This window comes from Erythranthe guttata, chromosome 7 (genome assembly GCF_056151865.1).
Source record: "Erythranthe guttata isolate IM_541 chromosome 7, IM_541, whole genome shotgun sequence".
NCBI lineage: Eukaryota > Viridiplantae > Streptophyta > Magnoliopsida > Lamiales > Phrymaceae > Erythranthe > Erythranthe guttata.
The window spans coordinates 35,351-58,872 of record NC_142539.1 but is presented as its reverse complement, the minus strand read 5'-3'; the positions used below and the strand labels follow the sequence as shown (position 1 = coordinate 58,872).

General features: G+C 36.7%; 4 protein-coding genes across 10 annotated transcripts; 3 read left to right on the top strand and 1 right to left on the bottom strand.

The window, feature by feature from the left end:
* The first annotated feature begins 72 nt into the window (after window positions 1-72).
* DRM3 (S-adenosyl-L-methionine-dependent methyltransferases superfamily protein) lies at window positions 73-7,016 on the top strand. 2 transcript variants are annotated; one of them, XM_012995327.2, is made up of 12 exons: window positions 73-393; window positions 771-831; window positions 946-1,074; window positions 1,326-1,422; window positions 1,639-1,685; window positions 2,153-2,239; window positions 2,778-2,876; window positions 3,670-3,769; window positions 4,279-4,379; window positions 5,064-5,166; window positions 5,276-5,346; window positions 5,446-7,016. In XM_012995327.2, exons 2-12 carry the CDS (start codon window positions 829-831, stop codon window positions 6,811-6,813), a joined length of 2,205 nt encoding a protein of 734 aa, XP_012850781.1. In that variant the 5' UTR covers window positions 73-393; window positions 771-828; the 3' UTR covers window positions 6,814-7,016. The 2 variants fall into 2 exon arrangements, with proteins under 2 accessions (XP_012850781.1, XP_088676568.1); XM_088820442.1 differs by lacking the exon at window positions 73-393 and adding an exon at window positions 397-658.
* A 376-nt stretch (window positions 7,017-7,392) lies between these two features.
* On the bottom strand, window positions 7,393-9,654 carry LOC105970482 (inositol transporter 4). Its single transcript, XM_012995311.2, has 4 exons — window positions 9,085-9,654; window positions 8,884-8,991; window positions 8,171-8,779; window positions 7,393-8,065 (listed from the first exon to the last, which is right to left on the bottom strand). The coding sequence occupies exons 1-4, from the start codon at window positions 9,625-9,627 to the stop codon at window positions 7,580-7,582; spliced, it is 1,746 nt and encodes a 581-aa protein (XP_012850765.1). The 5' UTR covers window positions 9,628-9,654; the 3' UTR covers window positions 7,393-7,579.
* Window positions 9,655-10,843: 1,189 nt separating this feature from the next.
* Window positions 10,844-11,726, top strand: PER1 (1-cysteine peroxiredoxin 1). The gene is made up of 2 exons (XM_012987163.2): window positions 10,844-10,999; window positions 11,098-11,726. Exons 1-2 carry the CDS (start codon window positions 10,879-10,881, stop codon window positions 11,649-11,651), a joined length of 675 nt encoding a protein of 224 aa, XP_012842617.2. The 5' UTR covers window positions 10,844-10,878; the 3' UTR covers window positions 11,652-11,726.
* Window positions 11,727-13,139: 1,413 nt separating this feature from the next.
* Window positions 13,140-23,519, top strand: POK1 (phragmoplast orienting kinesin 1). 6 transcript variants are annotated; one of them, XM_012995313.2, is made up of 31 exons: window positions 13,140-14,026; window positions 14,120-14,275; window positions 14,455-14,538; window positions 14,627-14,746; window positions 14,832-14,945; window positions 15,068-15,160; window positions 15,241-15,401; window positions 15,487-15,561; window positions 15,766-15,853; window positions 15,973-16,031; window positions 16,112-16,175; window positions 16,264-16,329; window positions 16,402-16,569; window positions 16,645-16,749; window positions 16,835-17,070; window positions 17,153-17,222; window positions 17,303-17,371; window positions 17,463-17,521; window positions 17,959-18,025; window positions 18,174-20,249; window positions 20,324-20,431; window positions 20,666-20,829; window positions 20,911-20,998; window positions 21,082-21,156; window positions 21,569-21,805; window positions 22,060-22,158; window positions 22,245-22,319; window positions 22,394-22,452; window positions 22,666-22,777; window positions 22,869-23,113; window positions 23,205-23,519. In XM_012995313.2, exons 1-31 carry the CDS (start codon window positions 13,526-13,528, stop codon window positions 23,227-23,229), a joined length of 5,718 nt encoding a protein of 1,905 aa, XP_012850767.1. In that variant the 5' UTR covers window positions 13,140-13,525; the 3' UTR covers window positions 23,230-23,519. The 6 variants fall into 6 exon arrangements, with proteins under 6 accessions (XP_012850767.1, XP_012850768.1, XP_012850771.1 ...); XM_012995314.2 differs by having other exon boundaries at window positions 23,198-23,519; XM_012995317.2 differs by having other exon boundaries at window positions 22,869-23,123; window positions 23,237-23,519.
* The last annotated feature ends 3 nt before the right edge of the window (window positions 23,520-23,522 follow it).

Below are 23,522 nucleotides of genomic sequence, written 5' to 3'. Positions count from 1 at the left end.
ATGTATTGACTATATAGTATATAGATAGGATGTAGTAGTGTACACCAACCATTAAATTTTAATTACTCAGTCAGTACCATCATTTTTTAAGAAGATACCCGACCATACCCCCCATATTTGTACAACAAAATGAAGACTACTAATATTAGGGGACAAATTCAAATAAAAGAAAATATGAAGGGGCAAATTGAAGAATACTGAATCTCATGGGCTAATTTGAGATATTACCTATCTTGAACCTCTGTCGACGCAATTACATATTATTAAGTCTCAGCTTTTCACTTTTTCAGCTCTGACTTCTGAGAGCACTCAATACAAATTGTTATATATTTCTCACCGGTGCCTGCACTGCACAGTCGACGCGAATTTGTTACCGTTGCCGTCAATCGACAGGTTACCCCCTTCTTCTTTTGCTTCGATTTGTTATTTTACTTTTATTTTTTCCTCCTTAAATTAGGACAATAATTTAAATAAATAAAAAAAAAAAAAGAAGAACGAGTTCCCCCTCTTTTGTACATTTTCGGGTTTTGGTGTTCTTTTGCTGAAGTATTTGCATGCACCGATAATGCTGACCAATTTAAAGTTCTCTCCGTTTTCATTCGATAATTTCACATCTTGATTTCATTTTTCGCACTCAATTGCAGAAAGTTGATAAAACGTAAGCAATTATTGAACATTGTTCCCATGGCATACAATAATCTTCAGTTTGTGGGTATTGTTTCCCAGTTAATATCCTCTGTATATATGCTTATTTATTCTCTAATTTGCAGGACCTGTCAGGAAATAATCTTGGTTTTGCTTTTATTGGGAACCACAAGTAATCTTAAGATGGTAAGCGTTCGTGAATTTCAGGGTCTGAGTTTGGGTTTTTCTATTTGATTCAGGGGTATTTAAAATGTTATTAAGACTGTTTTCATTTTTAATTTTATATTCCCCCATTCTTAGTGCGAGGTAGTGGACATTTCGGATGACGAAGATTCTCCTGTGCTGGAAACCGATGTTGGCTTTGTTTTAAAGGATGAGATTGTAAATTATAATTTGCCACCGCAACACATGTGCTCGACTTCTGGGGTGGTATGTTTGGTTTTAGTTGCTATCTGAATGTTGCAATTTGAGCAAGGTTTTATGAAAAAAACTAGTTTGAGGTTGAATGCGATCCCTGTGCCAACATTCCTGTTGTAGCATAGGGACTAGCAGTCTAGCAGTACAGTACATTGTAACTTAAAACATTTGCATTCGAAGATATCATTACATAATATTGTGGTCGGACTTGGATCTATTTATTCACTGATGCTTATTGTCTTTGTGAACTGCTTTTATTATAGGATAATGTGGCAAGTTCATCTGGAATCAATTTGAGATCATCATTCATAGGGATGGGTTTCGCGCCATCGCTTGTCAACAAAGTCATTGAGGAAAATGGTTTGTTTAGCTTCTTCTTATGGAAAACTCGGTTGTTAACTGTGCTTTCATGTTCTCTAAGCTGAAAAAATCTCCAAACCTTTTTATTTAACCCTTCAGCTACTTAATTATTTTCTTAAGTGCTTATATATATCTCAGTATCATGATTACATATCACCATTTCCATTCAGTAATGAGTAATCAAACAAACAAGTGAATATTTTCTTCCTGTCATAGGTGAGCAGAATGCCGAGTCATTATTGGAGATTCTCTTCACATATTCCGTAAGTTCTTCTCTCCCCCTTAGATAAAGTAATATTGATACTGTATTCGTATACATTTTGTTCTGGGCAATATGATACTTCAGTGTTCTCTTTCACATTTAGATGGTGAAAGTGTTATTACTTTGCTCCTTGAAGTTCCGGTTCTTGCCAGCTTTTGCAATTATTTGTTTTATCCAAGTTTGCTTTTCGATAAGAAAAAGGGATATAGGATCATTATGTGACAAACATGGGTTAAATCTGTTTAAATTTTTTTTTTTTTTGAATAAAGTCAAACAGCTTAATATATCCATGATTTGACTTCTCTCTATTTGCAGCTGAATGACGGGGATTATAAATTTCCCAAGATTTTATGTAGTCTTTCAATTGCATAAGATGATGAATGCTAAATAACACTGATCTTAAATTTTATTTTATTTTTATTTTCTGCTCCTTATCGAAATTATACTGCATTCACATTAATCGAACAGGATCTTCAGCAACCAAAGTCAGAGTTTTCTGATGATTGTTTCTTGAGCGGTGGCAATGATTGTTTAGCTGCAAACCTTGCAAGCAAGGTACTCATCTATTTACTTTGGAAAGCTGTTTAGTCATATGCGAGTTCGAGTCTGAGGGCAAATCACCCTGGATTTTTACTATGTTAACTCGCTGAGGACTAAATTGTTGACATAAAAGCTGCATTTAAATTTTGGTATTGGATTTTTCATTATATGATTCAATATTCTAGTATAACAGCAATCTTAAAATCTTCTCCCGTCGTGTTTGTGACTCAAGACATATGACTATATTTTCTTTAAATTGTAATATGGACTTCACGGTGGGTTCTTCCCAGGGTGTCATATATTCTCATTTTACCATTGAATTATTGGTAAATTAAGTGTTACTTCACATAATTTGGATTTTAGTCATCATGATGTCAATGTGAGCGAGTTGAATTACATACCCTCTTACCCTCAATCTATTAGTGAATCTTCTCTTTGTACCTCATTCTTTGAAGCTACTTCTAGTTCCTATTCACCAGATAAAGATTTATCCTGGACTGTACTTGCTGTAGATGTATAGTTGTTGGTTTCTGATTTGATTTATACCTTCCAGGCTTTTCATAAATCCGAGTCATCAGATTCTCTAGACAGCTTGTTCGGCAAAGATACAGATATGAATGCCTACCGCGAGGCCGATTCTCATGTGAAAATGGTATCTCTTAAATTCTCTTTTCTAAATGTGTTCATTCAGACACGATAAGCGAACTTTATACTAAATTTCTCTTTTTAATCAACTGATCAAGTAGGTTTTGGTCTGGTGTAGCACTGTTTGTGTTCTTTTGTGTTTGTTCTTCATCCTGTTAATTTTCTTTAAAAAGTTCTGTTTTAATGGACTGATGTTGTCGCAACCTTAATTTCCTGCTCCTATGAAAGCAGTTTACCCATTTCCTTTATTGTGACATAAATATGTCTATTGGTTAAACTAATTGTCAGCTGCAGTATTGGGCAAGGTTATGTAGTTTCTCCTAGTCTTTACTTTCTAAGAAGGATGTAAATTATATTGACACTTTTCACATCTTAGACCGTAACTATATTTGCAGAATCATTAACCATGTAGCATTTATGCAAAGTATTTCAATTTGAAGAGTACTCAGTCTGTTGCTTGTCCTGATGATCCTCACCTACTGATTGTGTCACTCATACTTGTCAGCTCTCCGCATACCATTCAGCTTAAGCTTTGATTTTTTTGTACGGCAAATGGACTGATGGCGACTCAATTTCTTAGTATTTGATGCCATTTAATGGAATGCAATAGCAATATTCTCTGTTGTAGTCAAGTTAATATTTTACTTCTTCAGAAAAATGTCTCTATGATCTTTGAACACTATTAAAGCGATGTTTATTTGTCTTTTGAAAATGCAATTTAATGTTTTCACATTGCCTTCAAGTATTTTCACTCATGATATTCTAATGTTCTTATGTTGGTGCAATGATGGATCTTACAGGAACCCGGTATTGGCAGTGGAGTTAGTGAGGAAAAAATGGCGTCGTTGTTAAGAATGAATTTCTCTTTGGATGAAGTCCGTTTTGCTATGGATAGACTTGGTTCGTGAAATATATCTGAACTCTGGATTTCAGTTTCTGAATTATGGGAAAAATGTTTCTTTTCTTTCACTCCTAATGACACATAGTGAAATGTCCACTTGACCCGTCTGTATGATCACAAGTTTTTGAAAAGGGGCACGTACTTAACGCTGTTGGCTGACCTTAAACTTGCTCTACATAATCATTTATTCAAAATTTTGTATTCTTGATTGGTTGATTTTTCTAGAGTGGGTTGTGTTTGTATCTTGAAACCTGTTAAAAATCATCATTGCTTTCATAACTTTGATGTTTTCATGAGTAGGTTGGCTTCAAACATAATGATTTAAGGCAAGGCCTTACCATTTTGTTGGCCAACTGACCAAGTGTCCTTTAAAATACTTAGCCACTCCTATTATTGAGTTCTGTTAGGTTGTGTTTCTCAGGATTTGGTACTAGTTTATTTGTGCGACGAGTAACTATAGTTTTTTCCCATGCTGTTACGTAAACTTAATTTTGATATTGCATTACAGGAAAACATGCTTCTATTGATGAATTAGTGAACTTCATTTTTGCTGCAAGGATGGCCAAAAAGTATGAAAAAGATGCAAATAATCCATTTCCTGGAGATGACGTAAGTATAAAGTTCTTCAATAACTTCTTCTGTGGGTTATATTTAGGTTGATTTGATGAATTTTGATGGTCTGGATACATCTTCATGCTGGAACAGTTATATTGGTCTGTCCATCTATTATGATCTACATAACAGCTCTAAATTGTAATTACGCAATCCTTAGAGATTGGCAGTTTGAGAACTCCTTATAGCCAGTTTCGGAACTTATGCCCCAAGTTCTTCATCTTTGAACTTGATTTGTCAGACCAGATCTCCGGTATTGGTTTACACGTGATAAACAAAGAAAACCTTACTTGATAATGTCCTTTCTTGACTAACAAGATGGATGGTTGTACATAAATAGGTACAAGGTTCAATTTGAAATACATAAGCCTGTTTGATTTGTCTGGGCAAATGATAGGAGCAAGCTTTTTAGACAAGTCAGTACCTATATAGGGTGAACACATATCGGGGAGGCTACAGTCATCACGGCCTGAATAAGCTTTTAGTTCTCATATTTATTCGTATGCAAGTATCTTATTGGATGGGGATTTTTAAGGAGACTGTTTAGAGGTGCACTTTTTGGTTAACCTGGAAAAACTTGAAAACTAAATAAAGATGGATGAATCTTTTACACTATTCTATTCGCTTATTATGTTTTATAATGTTTTCCATTCATGCCTAAATTCAACTGCTAATGTTCAGAACTGCAACAATGAGGCCTTATTTGGTATTATGGACAAGACGCTCCGATTGCTCGAAATGGGTTTTACTGAAAATCAAATTTCAGCTGTTTTTGAGAGATGTGGTGAGCTAAATATCATTAAATTCTTGTAACCACTTACATTTTATGTTCTATGAGTTGGTAAATTTGTACCCTCTCTTTTGACATTCTATTTCATGTTCTTGTATTTCAGGTTCAGAAGCACTTCTGACAGATCTTGCCGAATCAATTATTACAGGTGGTGCTGAACCGGATGCTCATAAGGTCTATGTCACTACTAATAAGCTTTTCTAGCCACTTTCACATAAAAACACCACTGTTTTTACGGATTGTTCATATATTTTTAAAAATTGTATTTTGCAGTACTCTTCACCTTTGAGCAAGCAAAGTGTCCAAGTTAATTGCCGATCACTGAAAAGAAAGACAACAGGAGATTTTCTAATGAATCAGCAGCCTCTTAGCTCGGTATTGATAAAAACCGAGGAATACAGTTCAGATATTGTACCTGAACCAGACTTGCTTGAGAGATTGAAAGGCAAGAGGCCAAAAGAAGAACATACTGATGATGAGCCAAACAACTGGCTGAAACCAAAAGAAGAATTTATGGAAGACACGAGCAATTCCGAGGGTAGGATGTGGCTAGAAGCAAGAAGAGGGATCTCCAGTTCGACAAATAATCGAGTAGCAGCCTCGCGAAGACGGGTTTTGGGGATTCTAGAAGATAGAAACCCCACCATGTCCATGCCCAATCCTTGCAAGAGTCTTACTAGTGTAGTAGCTAAACCTCCGTATTTCTTTTACGGAAATGTGACTAGCTTATCTCAAGACTCTTGGGCCAGAATTTCCCAGTTTCTGTATTCCTCACAACCCGAATTTGCAAATACTCAATTATACTCCGCATTGAGCAGAAAGGAAGGCTATATACATAACCTCCCCATTGAAGATAGATTTCACATTCATCCAAAGGGGCCAATGACTATCGAGGAAGCTATACCACATTCAAGAAAATGGTGGCCATCATGGGATGACAGGAAGCAACTAAGCTACATCAGTTGTGAAACGAGCGGAGTACCCCTTCTATGTGACAGGCTTGGAAGAATTTTGGCTGATTGTAATGGGCTTCCATCGGCTGAACAACGTAGACAGATTCTCCAACAATGTCGGGAGAAAAATTTGATTTGGGTAGGCAAATATAAGTTGGGTCGACTAGAACCCGAACATTTAGAGCGAATAATGGGTTATCCGTTCCAACACAGTCAAGTTGCTGGATTTGGCGTGCCCGAGCGACTTGGATCACTTAAGCACTCATTTCAGACGGACACTTTAGGGTACCATCTTTCAGTTATGAGGCGTTTAGTACCTGGAGGAGTGGTTATTTTGTCGTTTTTTAGTGGTATAGGTGGAGTCGAAATCGCTCTCCACCGACTTGGCATTGTTTTGAAGGGTGTGGTTTCTGTTGAAACTTGTGAGGTGAAACGCAAAATTCTGAAGAAGTGGTGGGAGAGTAGTGGGCAGAGCGGAGAGTTGATCCAGATAGAGGACATCAACAAGTTATCCAGTCGCAAACTTGAAGATTTGATGAAGAAGTTCAAAGGATTCGATCTTGTGGTGTGTCAGAACCCGTATTCGGCTGCCGATAGTGATAACTTGTCTGGATTGGATTTTTCTATGTTTGCGGAGTTTGTGAGAGTTGTACAACGTGTAAGGTCTACAATGGAGGGAGACAGATAGATGATTTTATGACCACGATCAAACAGTCCCTTTTGTTTTTGTTTTTTTGGTACTAATATTATTATTATTTGTAGAGAATGTATTTTTTCAAATTTTTCGAAGTTTGGCTCCTCTGAAATCCAGGCAAAATACTTTTGAGAGACTCAAATAGTTCATAATTATGTTGGCGCATTAAACCAATCGAATGTATTTTTTTAATGTAACAAGAGGATGTCAGATGAGATTATTCAATTGTTTAATCATACACGACCAACATATGCATAGATAGTTTATCAAGCCTTTACAATGTAACATAAATTAAGCCAATATAAATATAATTTATTGAGATTTTAAACAAACCTAAGAAAGAGATTTTTGTATTTAACCTTCAAGGAAATGAGTATCTCTAAAGTGGACTGCCATTGAACTTTGATCAAACTTATAAATTCTTTCAATCTTGTCTCTTTAATTACTTTACTGCCCTAGCTCACAGTATATAATCTTATTACATATAATTCTTCTTATTACATATGTGGAAGCTATGCCTCTCATGGAATGTATAATAATAATAATATAACTTAAAACACAATTAGAAGCTGCTTCAAACAAATATATAGATAGCCTGTTTTATTAATATTAATTAATATAAAATAATTACAAGTGTGCAAAATGACTGAGTAATTACCATAAACAAAACATGAGATGATGAATGGGGAAACAATTATGTAAACCTAGCTATATAATATATAGCTGAATTAATCCCTTTATTAATGATGATTAATGATTATTATTTGTTCTGATGATGATGATGATCATCATCTTTATTATTGTCAGTCTTGTTAAATGGAGAGTAGCCTTTCTGCAACATCTTCTCAACCTCCTCGAACTGGAGACCTTTGGTTTCCGGAACGAGGAAGAAAATGGAGACAAGTCCTACGAAAGAAAACCCTGCAAACAACAAGAAAGTGCCGGCGGACCCTAGATGCTCCGTCAGCGTTAAGAAAGTCTCACTCACTACAAGATTTGAACTCCAGTTAGAAACTGCAGCTATACCTCCACCAATCCCTCTGTATTTGAGCGGATAAATCTCCGAGTTCACAATCCAGGGGACTGTTCCCATTCCTGGTGAGTATACTATGATGTACAATCCCAACAATATCACTGCCAAGAATCCTATCTTGCTCGGACACCCTTCTGAGTACCATGTTCTTTTCGACGCTTTGCACGCCCCTTTTACTTCGTCTGTCATCACCAAACACGCCCCAGGGTGGTACTAAACAACAACAACAACAACAACAAATGAGTAATGGACAATTTTAGTGATTGATTGATTGATCATGACAAGTACATGTAAAATATATATATATATGGTTCTTACCAAGCTGGCTCCTGCAGAGCAGTAACCACAATCAACGTCTTTGGAAAGGCATTTCATGCAGCTCCAAGAAGATGCGTCGGGTGCAGTTGTGTAAGCAGTGCAAGTAGAGTTTGCACCGAAGAAAGCGCTCTCGGATGGGCTGATTTTGGGGGCGTTGGCCGAGGCTTGGTAGAAGACTCCGGATAATACGATCAGGCAAGTGATGATTCCTATCATGGAGATGATCATGAGCCTTCTTCTACCGTATCTGTCGACGAAGCACATGCTGACTATCGAGCCAACCGCGTTGAGTCCAGAAGTGATGAGAGAGAGTGCCATAGCTGTCTTGTTTGATGCGAAACCTGCAAATTGGATGATTGTAGGGCTGTAGTACATGACGGTGTTTATGCCGACAAACTGCTGTGCCACCTGGACTGTAATGCCGGCATAGAGTCCTCTTCGGACAACGTCGTTTTTCCATGCACTTTTTAATTGGCCGAACATGCCACCTTCTCCGACTTGCTCCTCTTTCTCTTGCTTGATGGATGTTTGAAGGGCTTGAATCTCGTGCTCAACTTCTTCTGCTGGGTAAATTTTCTCCAATATGGCCTTTGCCTCTTCTTCCTTGCCCTATTAGTACAATATAATATGCATGCAATTAATCATTTTTTTTGCCATAATATGTAATTAATTAATTGGTATATGAGCATAGTAGGTAGGTATAAGGTAGTTACATTTCTGAAAAGCCATCTTGGAGATTCTGGGAGTGATAGCATTAAAACAAACTGAATGATGGCAGGAATACCAGCTACTCCGAGCATCCACCGCCATGTTCCGGGTACCTATTTAATTATTTAATTTTGTAAAAAATAATTAAAAAGGATCATATATATATATATAAGCTAAGATATACACATATATGCATGCATGCATACGTGGGTGAAAGCTAGATTGATGAGATATGAAAAGAACTGGCCGCCGGTGATGAGAAGTCCGTTTGTGCTGACGAGTGCGCCTCTGATTCTATGAGGAGATGCTTCCGATATGTATAGAGGGGATGTCATCGAAGCCATCCCGACACCCAGTCCCACGAATATCCTCCCAATGATGATTACCCATGGGGCCGGAGCAAGTGCCATAACGATGGCGCCGACGAAGAAGAGCACGTCCGCAATCAATATAGAAACTTTTCTTCCGAACCTGTCGTTGATCCATCCTCCGACTGCAGCGCCGACGATGGCGCCCGCGACGGCCATACTGACGATGGTTTCCTGTAGCCATGTCTGCCTATCTACCTGCTTGAAATCCTCACGTATGTACAGAAGTGCGCCGGAGATGACACCTGTGTCGTATCCGAAGAGAAGACCACCGAGGCCGGCCGATAAAGCAAGCCTCATAATGTAAGGTGTTTTCCATGACGTTCTCCAGCATTCCGTGAACTCGGTCTTATCTGCCTGTGCAATTCCTCCCTCAACCATGCTTACCTTACGTTGTGTATATATATATTTTTATATATTTATGTGTATGTATGTATAGAGATCGATGCGCTTCTAGGCCTTATTTCTTTTTTTAATTAATTGATTAATTAATTACACAGAAGAGAAACAGGAATCCTTATACATTAATATATGTATGTATATATATATACAGTATGTGCAGTATCTGCAAAAAAAAAAAAAAAAAAACCATAAGAAGAACGATGATCAATCATTAATAATTATGAGTAAAAGCAAAGGAGAAAGAATACATATAATGAAGTATAGATAGGTAGGTACCTTATAAATTATGATTATGCACGTACATACATAGAGGTGGGTCTGAATAAATATTAATATTAATTATGATTCTGGAATGAAGTTCCCTGTAAGTTTTATTAATTATATTATTTGTCTTCCAAAGAATGTATTCCAGAAGATAATAAATATATATTATTCATTAAAAACTGAATTTCCAGTCCAGATAGTACACAAGTATATATAGAGCCGCATGCATCTCCGGCCTTCTAATTTTGGTTATATGGATGGATGGACGGGTTAATTACGCAGAGATAATTAAGGTCCTTAATTTCAGTTCAAACTCATATTAATCAATAATTAATACCAAGTCAAACAGGAACACAAATGTACGTACGTTTAGGATAATTTAACGGAGTAATGTCAAATTTCTGCCGGAATTAATTAATTAATTAAACCTTATTGCATATATATATGTGCATTTTTATTTGAAACAGCAAAACATGCATGTTCTAATTAATTATTAAGGTCTATATATATATATATATATGTATGATTAATACAATCTAGTCCATCATAGATCATAATTCATATAATTAATAATAATGTCTATATATGATATTTTGGCTATATATATTAATAAAAATATTGGGAACGCCATCTTTATAAATGAGAATTAGTAATATTTTGGATTGGCAATATATAAGTGATATTATTATATAGAGTAATAGTGAAAATATATATATAGGGCAGCCGGTGATGACAATAACTACTCCCATATGCATATATATACGTTTGATGAGATCATATTTATTTTATTAATATATATATAAAAAAAAAACGTGGAAGCAAAAGAGGGTATCTGGTGTGCATGCAACTGCCACGTTTTGTTCATGCACATCCCCTTCTCCCTCTATCTCTCAATATATATATAGGTATATTCCTGATCATCAATATTATTATTAATAAATTAAAATAGCTGCAAAAAGAAAGAAAATGCCAGGGCTTACCATCGGAGACACACTCCCAGACCTCGAAGTTGAAACCACCCACGGCAACATCAGACTCCACGATTATGTCGACCAATCTGATTTCACCATCATCTTCTCTCATCCCGGTCGGTACCTACCTACGAATACGATCACTCCATCCATCCATCGATTTCCGATCCTACTATTAATATATTATTATCCATCGAATATTGATCGATTGCAGGTGATTTCACTCCTGTTTGCACGACTGAGCTGGGTATGATGGCTGCTTACGCCGACAAGTTTGCCGAGAGAGGCGTCCAGCTTTTGGGTTTTTCCGCCGATGACGTTGACTCCCACAACCAGTGGATCAAGGACATCGAAGCACACAACGGCGGCCACAAGGTCACTTACCCAATTGCTGCCGACCCTCACAGGCATTTCATCAAACAGTTGAACATGCTCGACCCTGACGAGAAGGACTCCTCCGGCAACCAAGTCCCCTCACGCGCTCTTCACATCGTCGACGGCCGTGACAAGAAGATTAAGTTGAGCTTTCTTTACCCTGCTACCACTGGCCGCAACATGGACGAGGTGCTGCGGGTCCTCGATTCTCTACAGAGGGCGTCCGAGTCTCAGCACAAGATTGCTACTCCGGCAAACTGGAAACCGGGTGAGCCGGTGGTTATATCCCCCAGCGTGTCTAGTGAAGAGGCTAAACAGATGTTCCCTCAGGGTTACAACACTGCTCATCTTCCCTCTCAAAAGGACTACCTCCGCTTCACCAATGTCAACTAATTATCACTAACTATGTTTATTGTGTTATTACTGTTAATTACTTTGTATAATTATTAAACTTTCTAGTGTCACTCACTCACTCGTTTTTTTTATAATTAATAATAATAATAATAATAATAATAAGGCAGCGATTATATGCAATCTAAAATTTACTTAGAGCAAGATCAAATAAAAGTTTATACCAAATTAAGTATGAAAAGACTATAATGACCTTAGTAAAATATAAATAAAATAAAATATAATTACACCAATCACTCTTGCAAAACTAAATAAAAAAAAAAAAGTAAAAGAAGAAAAAAAAAGAAAAAACAAACCCAACACAATTGAAGAAAGGGAAGAAGAGAACTATTTGCAGATTCGCCGCGTCGGCATGAAGTCGACCACCGCCGTCGTCGTTGCAGTCGACAGTCATCACAAGTCCATTTAGAACATAGGGTATGATTTTAGGGTTAGATTCCACCACCATTGTTGAAGGAATTGTGGTTTTAAAAATATCGACCTGTAATTGTCGATTTTTTTGTAAAATTTCGACACATTGGTGTCACTAAATTTCGACAATAAGTTGTTGTCGATTATTTGCATTTTTTTTGACATTTGTGTGTCGATATTTTGTTCAAAATTTGCAAACGACATGCTGGTGTCGTGTCGATTTTTCAGAAACTGAGAAAATCGACGTTGTAATGTCGTTTTTATTGCTAAATATCGACCGACGTTGTAATGTCGTTTACCTGTAAACGTCGAATTTTTGTGTATGCGAAATTATTTTCGAAAGACGAAAAACGATCACAAAGCTAAATAAAGTACAACATTTCTTATCTTATTGTGTTCTTCGACCTTAGAATCATCCATATTAATGTTTCGTGTGTCCATAATGTCGTTCTTTTCAAGTTTTAGTAAGATTTGAGGGTTTTGTTTGATGATGATTTTTGGAGAATGAAAGAGTTTTTTTGTGAAGAAGAGGAGGTTGGGTTTTGTTGGTGAAGAAGAATGGTCATTTTTCATTTTTATTTCTTTGGTCTTGCAATAGCAATTAGGCATTTTTTGAATTAATAATATCCGAATTAATATTGGGGTCATATTTGTAATTTCCAGTCTTGCTCTTAGTAAATTTATTTATATTTTGATCTTGCATGAAGTAAGGTCTTGCGCTTAGAAATTTTGAGATTGCAAATAGGTGCAGCCTAATAATAATAATAATAATAATAATAATAATAATAATAATAATAATAATAATAATAACTATGCGTTTGTCGATCAAAAATCCTACTTTAGTGGGCCCGTCATTTTCACGATTATTATATTTGCACAGTGGGCCTTTTATTTGTTGCAAAAAAATAAACTGGGCCTTGGGCCTTTTATTTATTTATTTGTGGGGCCCTACTACTAGATTTGAAATTCAATTCCCCCAAGTTTAGAACTATTCTTGTTTTTCTTTGCCAACGGATAAACACATTTTCTATATATGTCATTATTATATTTCTTCATTATACATACAAATATGAAAAAAGGAAAAAAAGAAGAAAAGAAAAGGAAATGGGGGGGGGGGGGGTCATATAGAAAATATAGAAAGTCCAGGGGCAGCTTCAAAGCAATTAATTCAATCCCTAATTGAAATTTGAATTTAAAGCGGGCTTCTTTTATTATCCTTCATTTCGATTCACAGCTTTCAAGCTCAGCCTTTTCTTTTCTTCATTATCACTTTCTCTTCCACAATTCCCCATTTCCCCTGAAAGCATCTGCGATTCAACGAGACTGATCATCGTCATCGTCAATTGTTCAACCCTCCCTTTTCGCATGTTTCAAAGTTCAGTACTAATTCCCCCTTTTCACAAACTTCCATTAAATCTCCTCCTCCATTTTTACTCCCTCATACTATGTCCAGTGACTCAAATCATCGAAAGACATTCCAATCCATTCCAAACGAGAATGATTTCGACACTTCTTCCAATCATATTCCATCTGTCCCATCAAGAGCTCCGCTCAATTCTATACCCGACCCGTCCCAGTACCATTTGCATCAATCTCACGACCCATCTATAGCTTCTGCTACTAAAAAATCCGACGGAATTGTAGAAACCCACCTACTTCTGAAAACTCCAAAGTTTTGTGGTAGAGGTAAACTAACTATTTCGGAAACCAATTCAGCTCAAACCACACCAATCAGAAGCGGGCCTAGAGTTTCCAATATCGGTGTTGCATCTGGGAGTACTCTCACGAGGTTGCCTTCTCAGCTACGTAATGGCGGAGGAAGAGGAGGCCCTTTCCCTAGGGTTTCTAGGGGGATTTCTGTCGTCATTCCCCAACAAATATTAGTTGATGTTCCACATTTCGAACTTGACGATGATCGCTCCTTTTGGAATGACCGCAATGTGCAGGTTGATTCATTGATTTGATTTCTCTTTTATCTTTTAAAGATGGGTTCTCGTTGAATGATTTGGATTTTCATTTTTTTCCCTAAATAAATGCAGGTTTTGATTCGAATTCGACCATTAAATAATAGCGAACTCATCTCCCAAGGTCATGGGAGATGCCTGAGGCAAGAGAGTGGACAGACGGTGGTTTGGCTAGGGCACCCCGAAACCAGATTCACATTTGATCACGTAGCTTGTGAAAGTATTTCACAGGTGCCCATTCGTTGACTATATTGGATTTAAATACTGGGTCTGAGATGCAAATAATGTATTCAGTAATGATTTGTTCACTAAATTGGATTTAATACTTGGACATTTAGTTTCAAACCGTGGATAATCATGCATTGTGTAACTCAGGAAACTGCTGTTGTGTCGATTTGATTTTTGTGTAGGATAACCTTTTCAGAGTTGCTGGACTGCCCATGGTGGATAATTGCATGTCTGGGTATAATAGCTGCATGTTTGCTTATGGACAGGTAGGTGCTGTTGAGGCAGTTTGCTATTGGAGTATATTGATCTTGTTGTTTGAAACAGATTACAAAATTTTGAATAAACTTATTGCAGACAGGTAGTGGAAAGACGTATACAATGATGGGTGAAATTGATAAAATGGATGGAAAGCTCAGTGATGATTGTGGTATTACTCCTCGCATTTTTGAGTATCTATTCACAAGGATCACAAAGGTTGATAAAACAAATTTTTTTTTTTTCATGTTCGGCTGCTCTTAGAGTTTTGCCTGTATCACATTGATTCTTGTCCATCTTTAAGGAAGAAGAGAGCAGGAAGCAAGAGAGACTGATATACAGCTGCAAATGTTCTTTCCTGGAGATATACAATGAGCATATAACAGATCTTCTCGAACCTTCATCAACTAATCTTCTGGTAATTACAAGTTTGCTTGATTTAAAATAAACTATAATCCAGATCAATCCTGAGGTCAACTGAAACTTTTCTTTTGTCCTTTTTATAACAAATCATCTACTCTGTCTTTCTGATAAGTACAGCTTAGAGAAGACTCAAAGTCAGGTGTATATGTTGAAAACCTCACCGAGCACAGTGTCAGAACGGTTAATGACGTGCTTCAACTTTTGCAACAGGTGATTCACGAAGTTATATATCTTTGATTGAAAATCTTCCATTCGTTGAAACTTGCCTCGTCTGACAATATCTTGGATAGGGGGCTGCAAATAGGAAGATAGCTGCAACTCATATGAACAGCGAGAGCAGCCGGTCACATAGTGTCTTCACTTGCGTCATTGAAAGCCGTTGGGAGAAAGACTCTATGGCCCACCTTAGGTTTGGAAGACTGAATTTAGTTGACCTAGCAGGTTCTGAGAGGTAACAGCTGGTCTTATGGAAAATCATCCCAATTTGATCCCAATTTGATACAGAATATGTTGGAATAACATTTCATGTATAATAGGCAGAAGAGCTCAGGGGCAGAAGGAGACCGCTTGAAAGAAGCTGCAAATATTAACAAGTCTCTATCAACTCTCGGGTAATATTTTCTTATCTCATATTGCGTTAGGTTTCTGCTGATGCTCTCAGTCTCTAATAATACATAAATTTCTGTGTATCCATCTATGATATCATTACACCCCGAAGACACAACAGTTGACTGAGTTTTATTGTTATTATTATTATCTTATTTTTTTCACTTTTAGGTATGGACTTTAACTCTTCTGCTCATTTGTGCCTTTAGACTCGTAATTATGTCTCTGGTGGATGTAGCGCAAGGGAAACACCGACACGTACCTTACCGAGACTCTAGGCTAACATTTCTTCTTCAGGTTAGAGAAATATAAATTTTTGTTATAACTTACAATTTTACGTAGTACATACTCGATAATTTCTTTTCATTGAACTTGTATATTAAGGCTCTGTAGTTACGTACACCTTTTGAATACAGGATTCTCTTGGTGGAAATTCCAAAACGACCATTATTGCAAATGTCAGCTCATCTATTTGGTAAGATAACCTTGAAGCGATAATGCAAGTGGTTATTTTGAACAAAAGAATGACTTATATATTTTTATTTTCTTCTGCAGCTCTGCAAATGAGACCTTGAGCACTTTGAAGTTTGCACAACGTGCCAAGCTTATCCAGAACAATGTATAAATTTTTTTACAAAGTTGTTTTCCGTAGAAAATTGAAACTTTGAAATCCCTTTTTTTTTGGTTAATTACCCTGGTCTCTTCAGGCTAAAATAAATGAAGATGCTTCAACGGGTGTAATTGCATTGCAGCTGCAAATCCAACAATTAAAGGTAGAAACTTAATTCACGAGTATACAAACGTGACTCCTGCAAGCTTGTCATTTACACATCCATTTTAAACAGGATCAGTTGTCATTCCTGATGAAGCACCAGCATACGTCAATGGAATTTACAGATATCGTTCCAAGACCTGAACAATCTAGCTTGGGTAACTTTTCTGAAAGTCCCGAGCCATTCGAGAAAATTAATATCTATGACGAGAATAAGATTCCAAAGGGTAGAAGTAAGAAGGTAATGTTTAATCCTAAATGAAATTTGTTCATTATTCAAGGCTATACGAATTTCTCAACTAAACTGTTAATGCAGAACAAACGCTTCAAAGCTATCTTGCACGGTGTCCTACGACGAGAGAAATTGGCTGAGACAGAAGTTAGAAGACTGAAAACAGAAATTGAACATTTCAAGTGTTTGGTATATCACATATTCTTCAATTGGTTTATAGTGTTCTGTAATGGTGTTTCTGTTTCTGGATAAATAAATGTGAAAACCTTTGCAGGCTCACCAGCTAGAAGAAGAAACTCAGCATGATAAAATGATTCTCAAATTCCGTGAGGAAAAGATAAATTGCTTGGAATTACTGATAGATGGACTGGTATCCGATGATAAATTTTACCTGGATAACAACAATGCTTTAAGAGAGGAAAATCTGTTGCTTCAAGCAAAAATTGAGAGAAATCCAGAAGTCATTCGATTAGGATCGGAGAATATCAGACTGCTCGAGCAAATTAGACTGTAATCATCATGAATACATCTAGAATGCTTCTTGGTGGATATGATTGTACCTTTTAAATCATCCTGCTTCCCATGTTTGCAGGTTTCAGGATTTCTATGAAAAAGGAGAAAGAGAAACATTACTTGCTGAAATATCAGAGCTGCGCAATCAGGTTTGCTGGAATTTTATCATTATTTTAATACAGATTTATCCGTTGATGACAATTTTATTGCATTGTCCACATTAATGAAGCTTTTGGAATCAGTTGCCGTCGAAGAAAGCTCTACACACCATCAGTTATCTCCAGTGAGCGGAGACCAGGTTAACAATGTAGCACTATCTGTTTTGTTTAATTAAGTTCCAAACAATTCAAGTTCTTTAATTTCTTATTATATCTTCCCTGAAATTGAAGGAGCTTGAAGTTGCAAATGAGTTACAATGCTGCAAAGATATGAATTCCAAATTAATCAGGTGAATCTACTTGCTCAATTTTGACAGACAAGCTCATCTAGGTGTAGGCTACAGTATTCTTAAGCCTCACATTTATCTTGACTGCTTTGATACTCTTTTTTCACTGTTTCCTTGTTGATTAGTTTAGTCAACTAATTTTATTAATGCCTTTTGTTTTATCCGTTAAACATATTTCAGTTTAACATTTTAGTTGCATTATCGAAATAAAATTACGATTGTTTTAGCAATCACTATGTTAATGCTCTGTTTGTTTGCTTTTTTCATTAGCTGTTGTATTATTTGGCTTTGGTCCTAACGGTGTTTAGCTTGTCCTCCTTATGACGTACAAAGGATTTGGTGCATTAGTTTAGGATTTATCATATCCACTTAATGAAATTGGTCGCCTAGTTGCTTGAATTAGCTCATCATTTCACCTTTGTCTACATTTTGCTTTGCAGGGAAGTTGATGAATTACGGGGGAAACTGATAATCAGAATGAACTCTAATCAAGATCCTTTGCACTCAGTAAGGATAAGTTACATGCACTTTTCTAGCTACTTTGCAGAGTTATAATGTGTTAAAAGTGATTCTGCAGATGAGTTGGAATCTACTAGGTTAGTAAGATATTTATGACCTTTCTAATGAGAAGGTGGGATATATGTTGAATTTGCAGTGTGACAATGCCCACAAACAACTGATGGATGCACAACCTTTGACAGAAGCCTTGAAACTAGAGCAGTTTCAATTAATTGAAGAACTAGAATCAGTCCAGACCAAAAATCAACATTTAATGAAAATGCTGGACAATGAAGAAGTTGTACAGAGGAAACTTGAGGACTTTGACATAAAACTATCTGGTTCAGGAAAGCAGGATCCAACTTCGAGTACCGAAGGCAGTGAAGGCACTAGCATCTTTGATTTGCAAACGAAATTGGAAAAACTGTCCAAGGATCTCAAGCAAGCACAGATATTTAACAGAGAATATGTAGAAGATAATCCAACACTGATATCTCAAGATCAACAAACTGAATTAGTCCGCGATGAAGTTGGAATGGAAACCACAAGAACAACCATTCATCTACAAGAAGAGAGAGATAGACTTCAGTCAGAATTTCAAGTAAGCTTGTGCTCTATGGCTGAACAGAATTTAATTCTCAAAGACACTGTGGCAGCTAAGGAGATAGAAATAAGAGTGCTCTGTGAAGGGTGGGAAAGAGCAACCTTGGAGCTAACAACATTCCTCATAAATGGTTCTAGATCCCTGGTTGATGCTTCTCGCGAAATAAGCAGTATCTCCTCTTTGTTTCCGAATACTAATAACTGGATTAGTGAACATGTTGAGAAAGCTGCTAAAATATCAGTTGGAAAAGAAGAAACTATTCTATTACTGCAAAAGAGTTTGGAAAATGCACAAAACACTGTGATGCAAATGGAACAGAAATTATACTCCCTGAAGGGTGCTGCAATTGCTCTGACTGAATTTCAGCAGCCAGAAGATATCCAGTTATCCAGAACGACAAATGACTCAACTGAAGTGAAAGAGTTTCGAGAAGATAAAGATATTTCCAAAAAGGATCAGATTACTGACAATCAAGGTAAAACTCCTATGTTGGTGGAAAATAGGACATCTAATAGTCCCACAAGCGGTCTTAGATTCACTGTTGCTGGAAATCTGCCATTACTCCACACCAATGCTTTTGCAACTACAGATGGAGAGAACGAAGTAATACATGATGAGATCCAATTTAGCTTGAGAGAAAACACTAACACATTGTCTTTGGTTGAAGAATGTTTTCTTGCAACTCGGACAGATGTGGAGCAACTGTTTGCGACTGCACGTGCTGATGCCATTCAAGTTGTTGCGGAGTTGCAAGTTTTCTTCTGTAGGTTGAGATCTCCCTTGGAAGAATTAATCTGCAATGCAATGCAGAATGATATTAGCATACTTGTGTTGCAGTGCCAAATGGGAGAATACTCGCACAAATTCAGAAGGCCAAATGAACTAGTTGCAGACAATCTTGAACAAAGTTATGAAAGTCAAGATGTTAACTCAGCTCTTCAGCCTGTGAAACTGAAAGAATATCAGATTGCATGTGTTCCAAGGAAAGAAATTCAAGAGTTGGACCCGGTGGATGGTGACACTGTGGATAAGAACTCTGAACTCAAGAGAGAGCTAGAACGGAAAGATGTTCTATTGAAAGGTTTACTTTTTGATTTCAGCTTGCTCCAAGAATTTGCTTCCCACAGGAAGGACATTAAGGATGAACTTGATAAGTTAATTGTTGCTATGAACAAAGTTCAGCATGAACTGCAGGTCAAAAGAACTCAACATGATGATACACTCATTCAGAACAAGAAACTTGAAGGCCGCTTGTTTGAAGCTGAGCAAGCCTTATCCAACTCAAACTCTGAATTAAACCAGACAAGAGGAGCATTACATATTTTGTCAGAGCAAAATGTTGAGTTGAAAGATCTTCTGAAAGATCTCTATCTGAAAAACTCATACGCGGAGCAGCTAATAGAAGATCAAAGAGAAGTTATCAAAAGTCTAGATAGAGAAGTTATTCGTGATGATTCATCACCAGATAAACGACTATTTCATTCGGTGGAAGATACTGAGGTTGCCTTAGCAGAGTCCACTTCAGAGAGAGATGAACTTGTCGAAAAGCTCACCTCTTTGCAATACAATCTTGATATGGTTTCTGCTTTAGCAGACGAGAACCAAGCTATTGCTGCCGAAGCCCGTCAGGTATGTTAAGCTGGAAGCATTTAACTCTGTAAAAAGTTTCAACTCTACTTTGGAACTCAAGTTTAAATCTCCAGGAGTCAGAGACCAGGAAACTGTATGCTGAGCAAAAGGAAGAGGAGGTCAAGATTTTGGAACATTCTGTTGAGGAGCTTGAGAGCACCATAAACGTACTGGAGAAGAAAGTAAGTCCATTTTGGACTCTAATTTCATGAAAAAAAATTAAAAATTAATTTGAATATGAGTTGCAATTGAACTACTAGATGGATGAATTTTCATTACTTGTTATGCTGTCCACCTGCAACTTTTATCACTTCTGAATCTGAAGGGTAACTCTTATATGAACTTGTACTCTCATAATGGCTGTTCTGTTATTTGTTTGTTACTTGAGACTTGCCTTAAATTTTTTCATATTTTAGGTGAATGAAATGGAAGAGGAGGTAGAAAAACAAAGGTTGATAAGGGATTCATTGGAAGTGGAACTTCAAGCACTTAGACACAGATTATTAACTGTTGAGGACCTTACTGAAAGTATGGCTTCTGAGACCTCAAGTACATCACTACTTGAAGATCATTTTTCCAGGTAGAAGAATCATTTATTTGTATGAACATGTTATTTATAACTTTCAAAATTATTTCAGGCATAAAAAAATTTTATTTACAGGAAATCCCATGCCAGAATCCTGGAAATTAATGAGGCTGGCAGCCGAATAAGATTTCTTGAAGAGGAGAACAAGAGACAAGCTAAGGAGGTTTAGTTGCATTGGTTATAATTAGGTAATGTCATAGTGTTCTTTCTTGTATGCTGATGCCAATTGTTTGACATACACTGCAGATCAGACAATTCAAAGATTATATTTCTGAACTTGTTTTGCATGCTGAAGCACAGGCATCCCAGTATCAACATAAGGTAAAGTCACGGCCCCTATGCTTGTTCTTATGGAATGTGTTGGGAACAGACACCACAAGCATACCTATTTTTGGTTAACATTAGAACTTAAACTATTAAAAAAAAAAAACTTAGCTAAACAAGTGTCTATAAAAAACTCACGATAGTACTATGTCAATTTACATACCTTATTAGTTCAGAATCCATTTCATATTATCAAAATTCTCTGAATGCCAATTTTCAAGATAAGCCTGAAATGTTTTCTCTAAGGAAACAAAAAGAGAAGTCGATGGAGTTGAAAAATCACAAAGTTTGTTGCGTTCAATCTCATCCACCGATATGTAAACCTGCATTTGTTTTGTTTGGTATTTGGTTCTTGTTCATTAACAAACTTTCGTCATTTACTGTCACGTACTTTGTGTCTTATGATTAGTACAAGACCCTGGAAGCAATGCTTCACGAAGTTAAACCAGATCTATCAAATGTATCTGCCACATCAACCGTAGAAAAAGTTGATAAAATCTCAGCAAGGACAAGAGGTTCGAGTTCACCATTTAGATGCATCTCTGGACTGGTCCAGCATATGAATCAAGAGAAAGATCAGGAATTAGCAAGTGCTAGACTTCATATAGAAGAGCTAGAGGCACTGGCAGCCAGTAGGTATAAAGAGGTAAATAAACTTTTCCAACCATCATGTTTTCATGTGAGTCTGCCAGCCTAGCACCATCATGCAGCTTATCTCTTTTGTCGGGAGGGGATATTATTATTTCTAACGTTTCTGTTCTGCTACTTATATTTACAAAGAAATCGTGTTTATTGTTATTGGTATCGATGATCTTACTTTTATTTTCAATGCCATGTATTACTTCCTTTTGTTGTGATGAGTTTCATCTAATGAGCAGATGTCCATCCACTATGCCTCAGGTGTGTATGCTGAATACTCGGCTGGCCAATACTGAAAGTATGACACACGATGTCATTCGTGATTTACTCAGTGTCAAATTGGATATCACAAATTATGCTGTAAGTTTAGGCTTGCGTAAAAAAATATTGGTTCAGATTTCCCTTTCTAATCTAATATGCGAAAAAACCTTGTGGTTTTGTTGTAGAATATAGTCGACCAACATCAACTTCAAAAGTTAATTGAGGAGGCTCAACATTATAGACAAGAATTTGTTGCAATGGTATACTTCTACAGGATTTGTTTTGTGATTTCATTGGTTTTGCTTCATGGCTTTAATATATTTTCCGTGATTAGGAGCAAGAACTTAGCTACCTGAGGAGTCAGATTGATGATTTACTGGAAGAAAGAGATAGGTAATATGCATTGTCTTTTCTATATCAATCAGGAGTTAAACTTGAAATATTCCACTAAGAATGCTTAATGCTAATATAAGGTAAAATATCACCTGTTGGTCAATGTAATTGATTAGTATTTCAGAGCTATCTCAGGTTAGTGGTTCTTTGTTAAACCTTGCAAGGTTTATTTGGTATTATTAGCTGGGAATTGCTGATAATGTTTTCCTGCAGATATATTTCAGAAATCAAAAGAAACAAAGCAGATCAACTCGGTACACAGATTGTTGTGGAACAATTACGAGAGCGAGATCAATTGTTGATTGCACAGAATGATATGCTGAAGGTTTATATATATGTTACACATTGTATCGTAACAGAATGATATGCTGAAGGTTTATAATATATATTAAGATTAACTGCTAAAATATTTACAGATGGACAAATCAAATCTACAGAAGAGGGTTGCGGAACTAGATGGCATGGTAAAAAGGCTATTCAGCATGAAGGAGGCCCAACGACGTAACCAACCACAAACGGGTAGTAGCTCAGTGAGGCCATTTGATTACGATCTTGGGGAGCGGTTGGTCCACTCACAAAAGGCGCTTTCAAGAATTAATAATCAACTTGCTCAGTATCGTAGGCCTGATGGCACCTACCCTGATGAGAACAAAGTTAAAAGGTGATTTCAGGTACTGGTTGAAAAGGTCATTTTGATGTTGTAATCTTACGTATCACGTTATTAAGTTTATACAACATTTGGCAGGAAACAGAAGCCCTAATCAAAACCATTTGTGATGGTTAGGAAATTCTCTTCCAGTAAAAGTCAGGAAACTCTCTGATGGATGGCAATAATCACTAGGTATGATGTTAAGTGTTAGTAGATTCATTCATTGATTGAAAATGAATGTGGTTTTTCTTGATTTATTTTACGTTTTGGAACGTGCTAAAATAATGTGTTTATAAGTTTCTTATTCTGCTGTATTTGTATATTCTGTGCAAGTATTGTGTAATATATAGTGAGTGGGCTAGAATTTAAGATTTTCTCAGCCCTGAATGAATCTATAGAGTCTGCAAAATTTATAGCATGC

Coding starts and splice junctions, on each gene's coding strand:
- DRM3 (XM_012995327.2), top strand. Junction 1,075..1,325: donor TGTGCTCGACTTCTGGGGTG/GTATGTTTGGTT, acceptor CTTTTATTATAG/GATAATGTGGCAAGTTCATC. Junction 3,770..4,278: donor TTTTGCTATGGATAGACTTG/GTTCGTGAAATA, acceptor ATTGCATTACAG/GAAAACATGCTTCTATTGAT.
- POK1 (XM_012995313.2), top strand. CDS start 13,526: ATGTCCAGTGACTCAAATCATCGAAAGACATTCCAATCCATTCCAAAC. Junction 20,432..20,665: donor TAAACGTACTGGAGAAGAAA/GTAAGTCCATTT, acceptor TTCATATTTTAG/GTGAATGAAATGGAAGAGGA. Junction 20,999..21,081: donor ACAAGAGACAAGCTAAGGAG/GTTTAGTTGCAT, acceptor CATACACTGCAG/ATCAGACAATTCAAAGATTA.
- LOC105970482 (XM_012995311.2), bottom strand. CDS start 9,627: ATGGTTGAGGGAGGAATTGCACAGGCAGATAAGACCGAGTTCACGGAA. Junction 8,992..9,084: donor TCAATCTAGCTTTCACCCAC/GTATGCATGCAT, acceptor ATAATTAAATAG/GTACCCGGAACATGGCGGTG. Junction 8,066..8,170: donor GCTCTGCAGGAGCCAGCTTG/GTAAGAACCATA, acceptor GTTGTTGTTTAG/TACCACCCTGGGGCGTGTTT.
- PER1 (XM_012987163.2), top strand. CDS start 10,879: ATGCCAGGGCTTACCATCGGAGACACACTCCCAGACCTCGAAGTTGAA. Junction 11,000..11,097: donor CATCATCTTCTCTCATCCCG/GTCGGTACCTAC, acceptor GATCGATTGCAG/GTGATTTCACTCCTGTTTGC.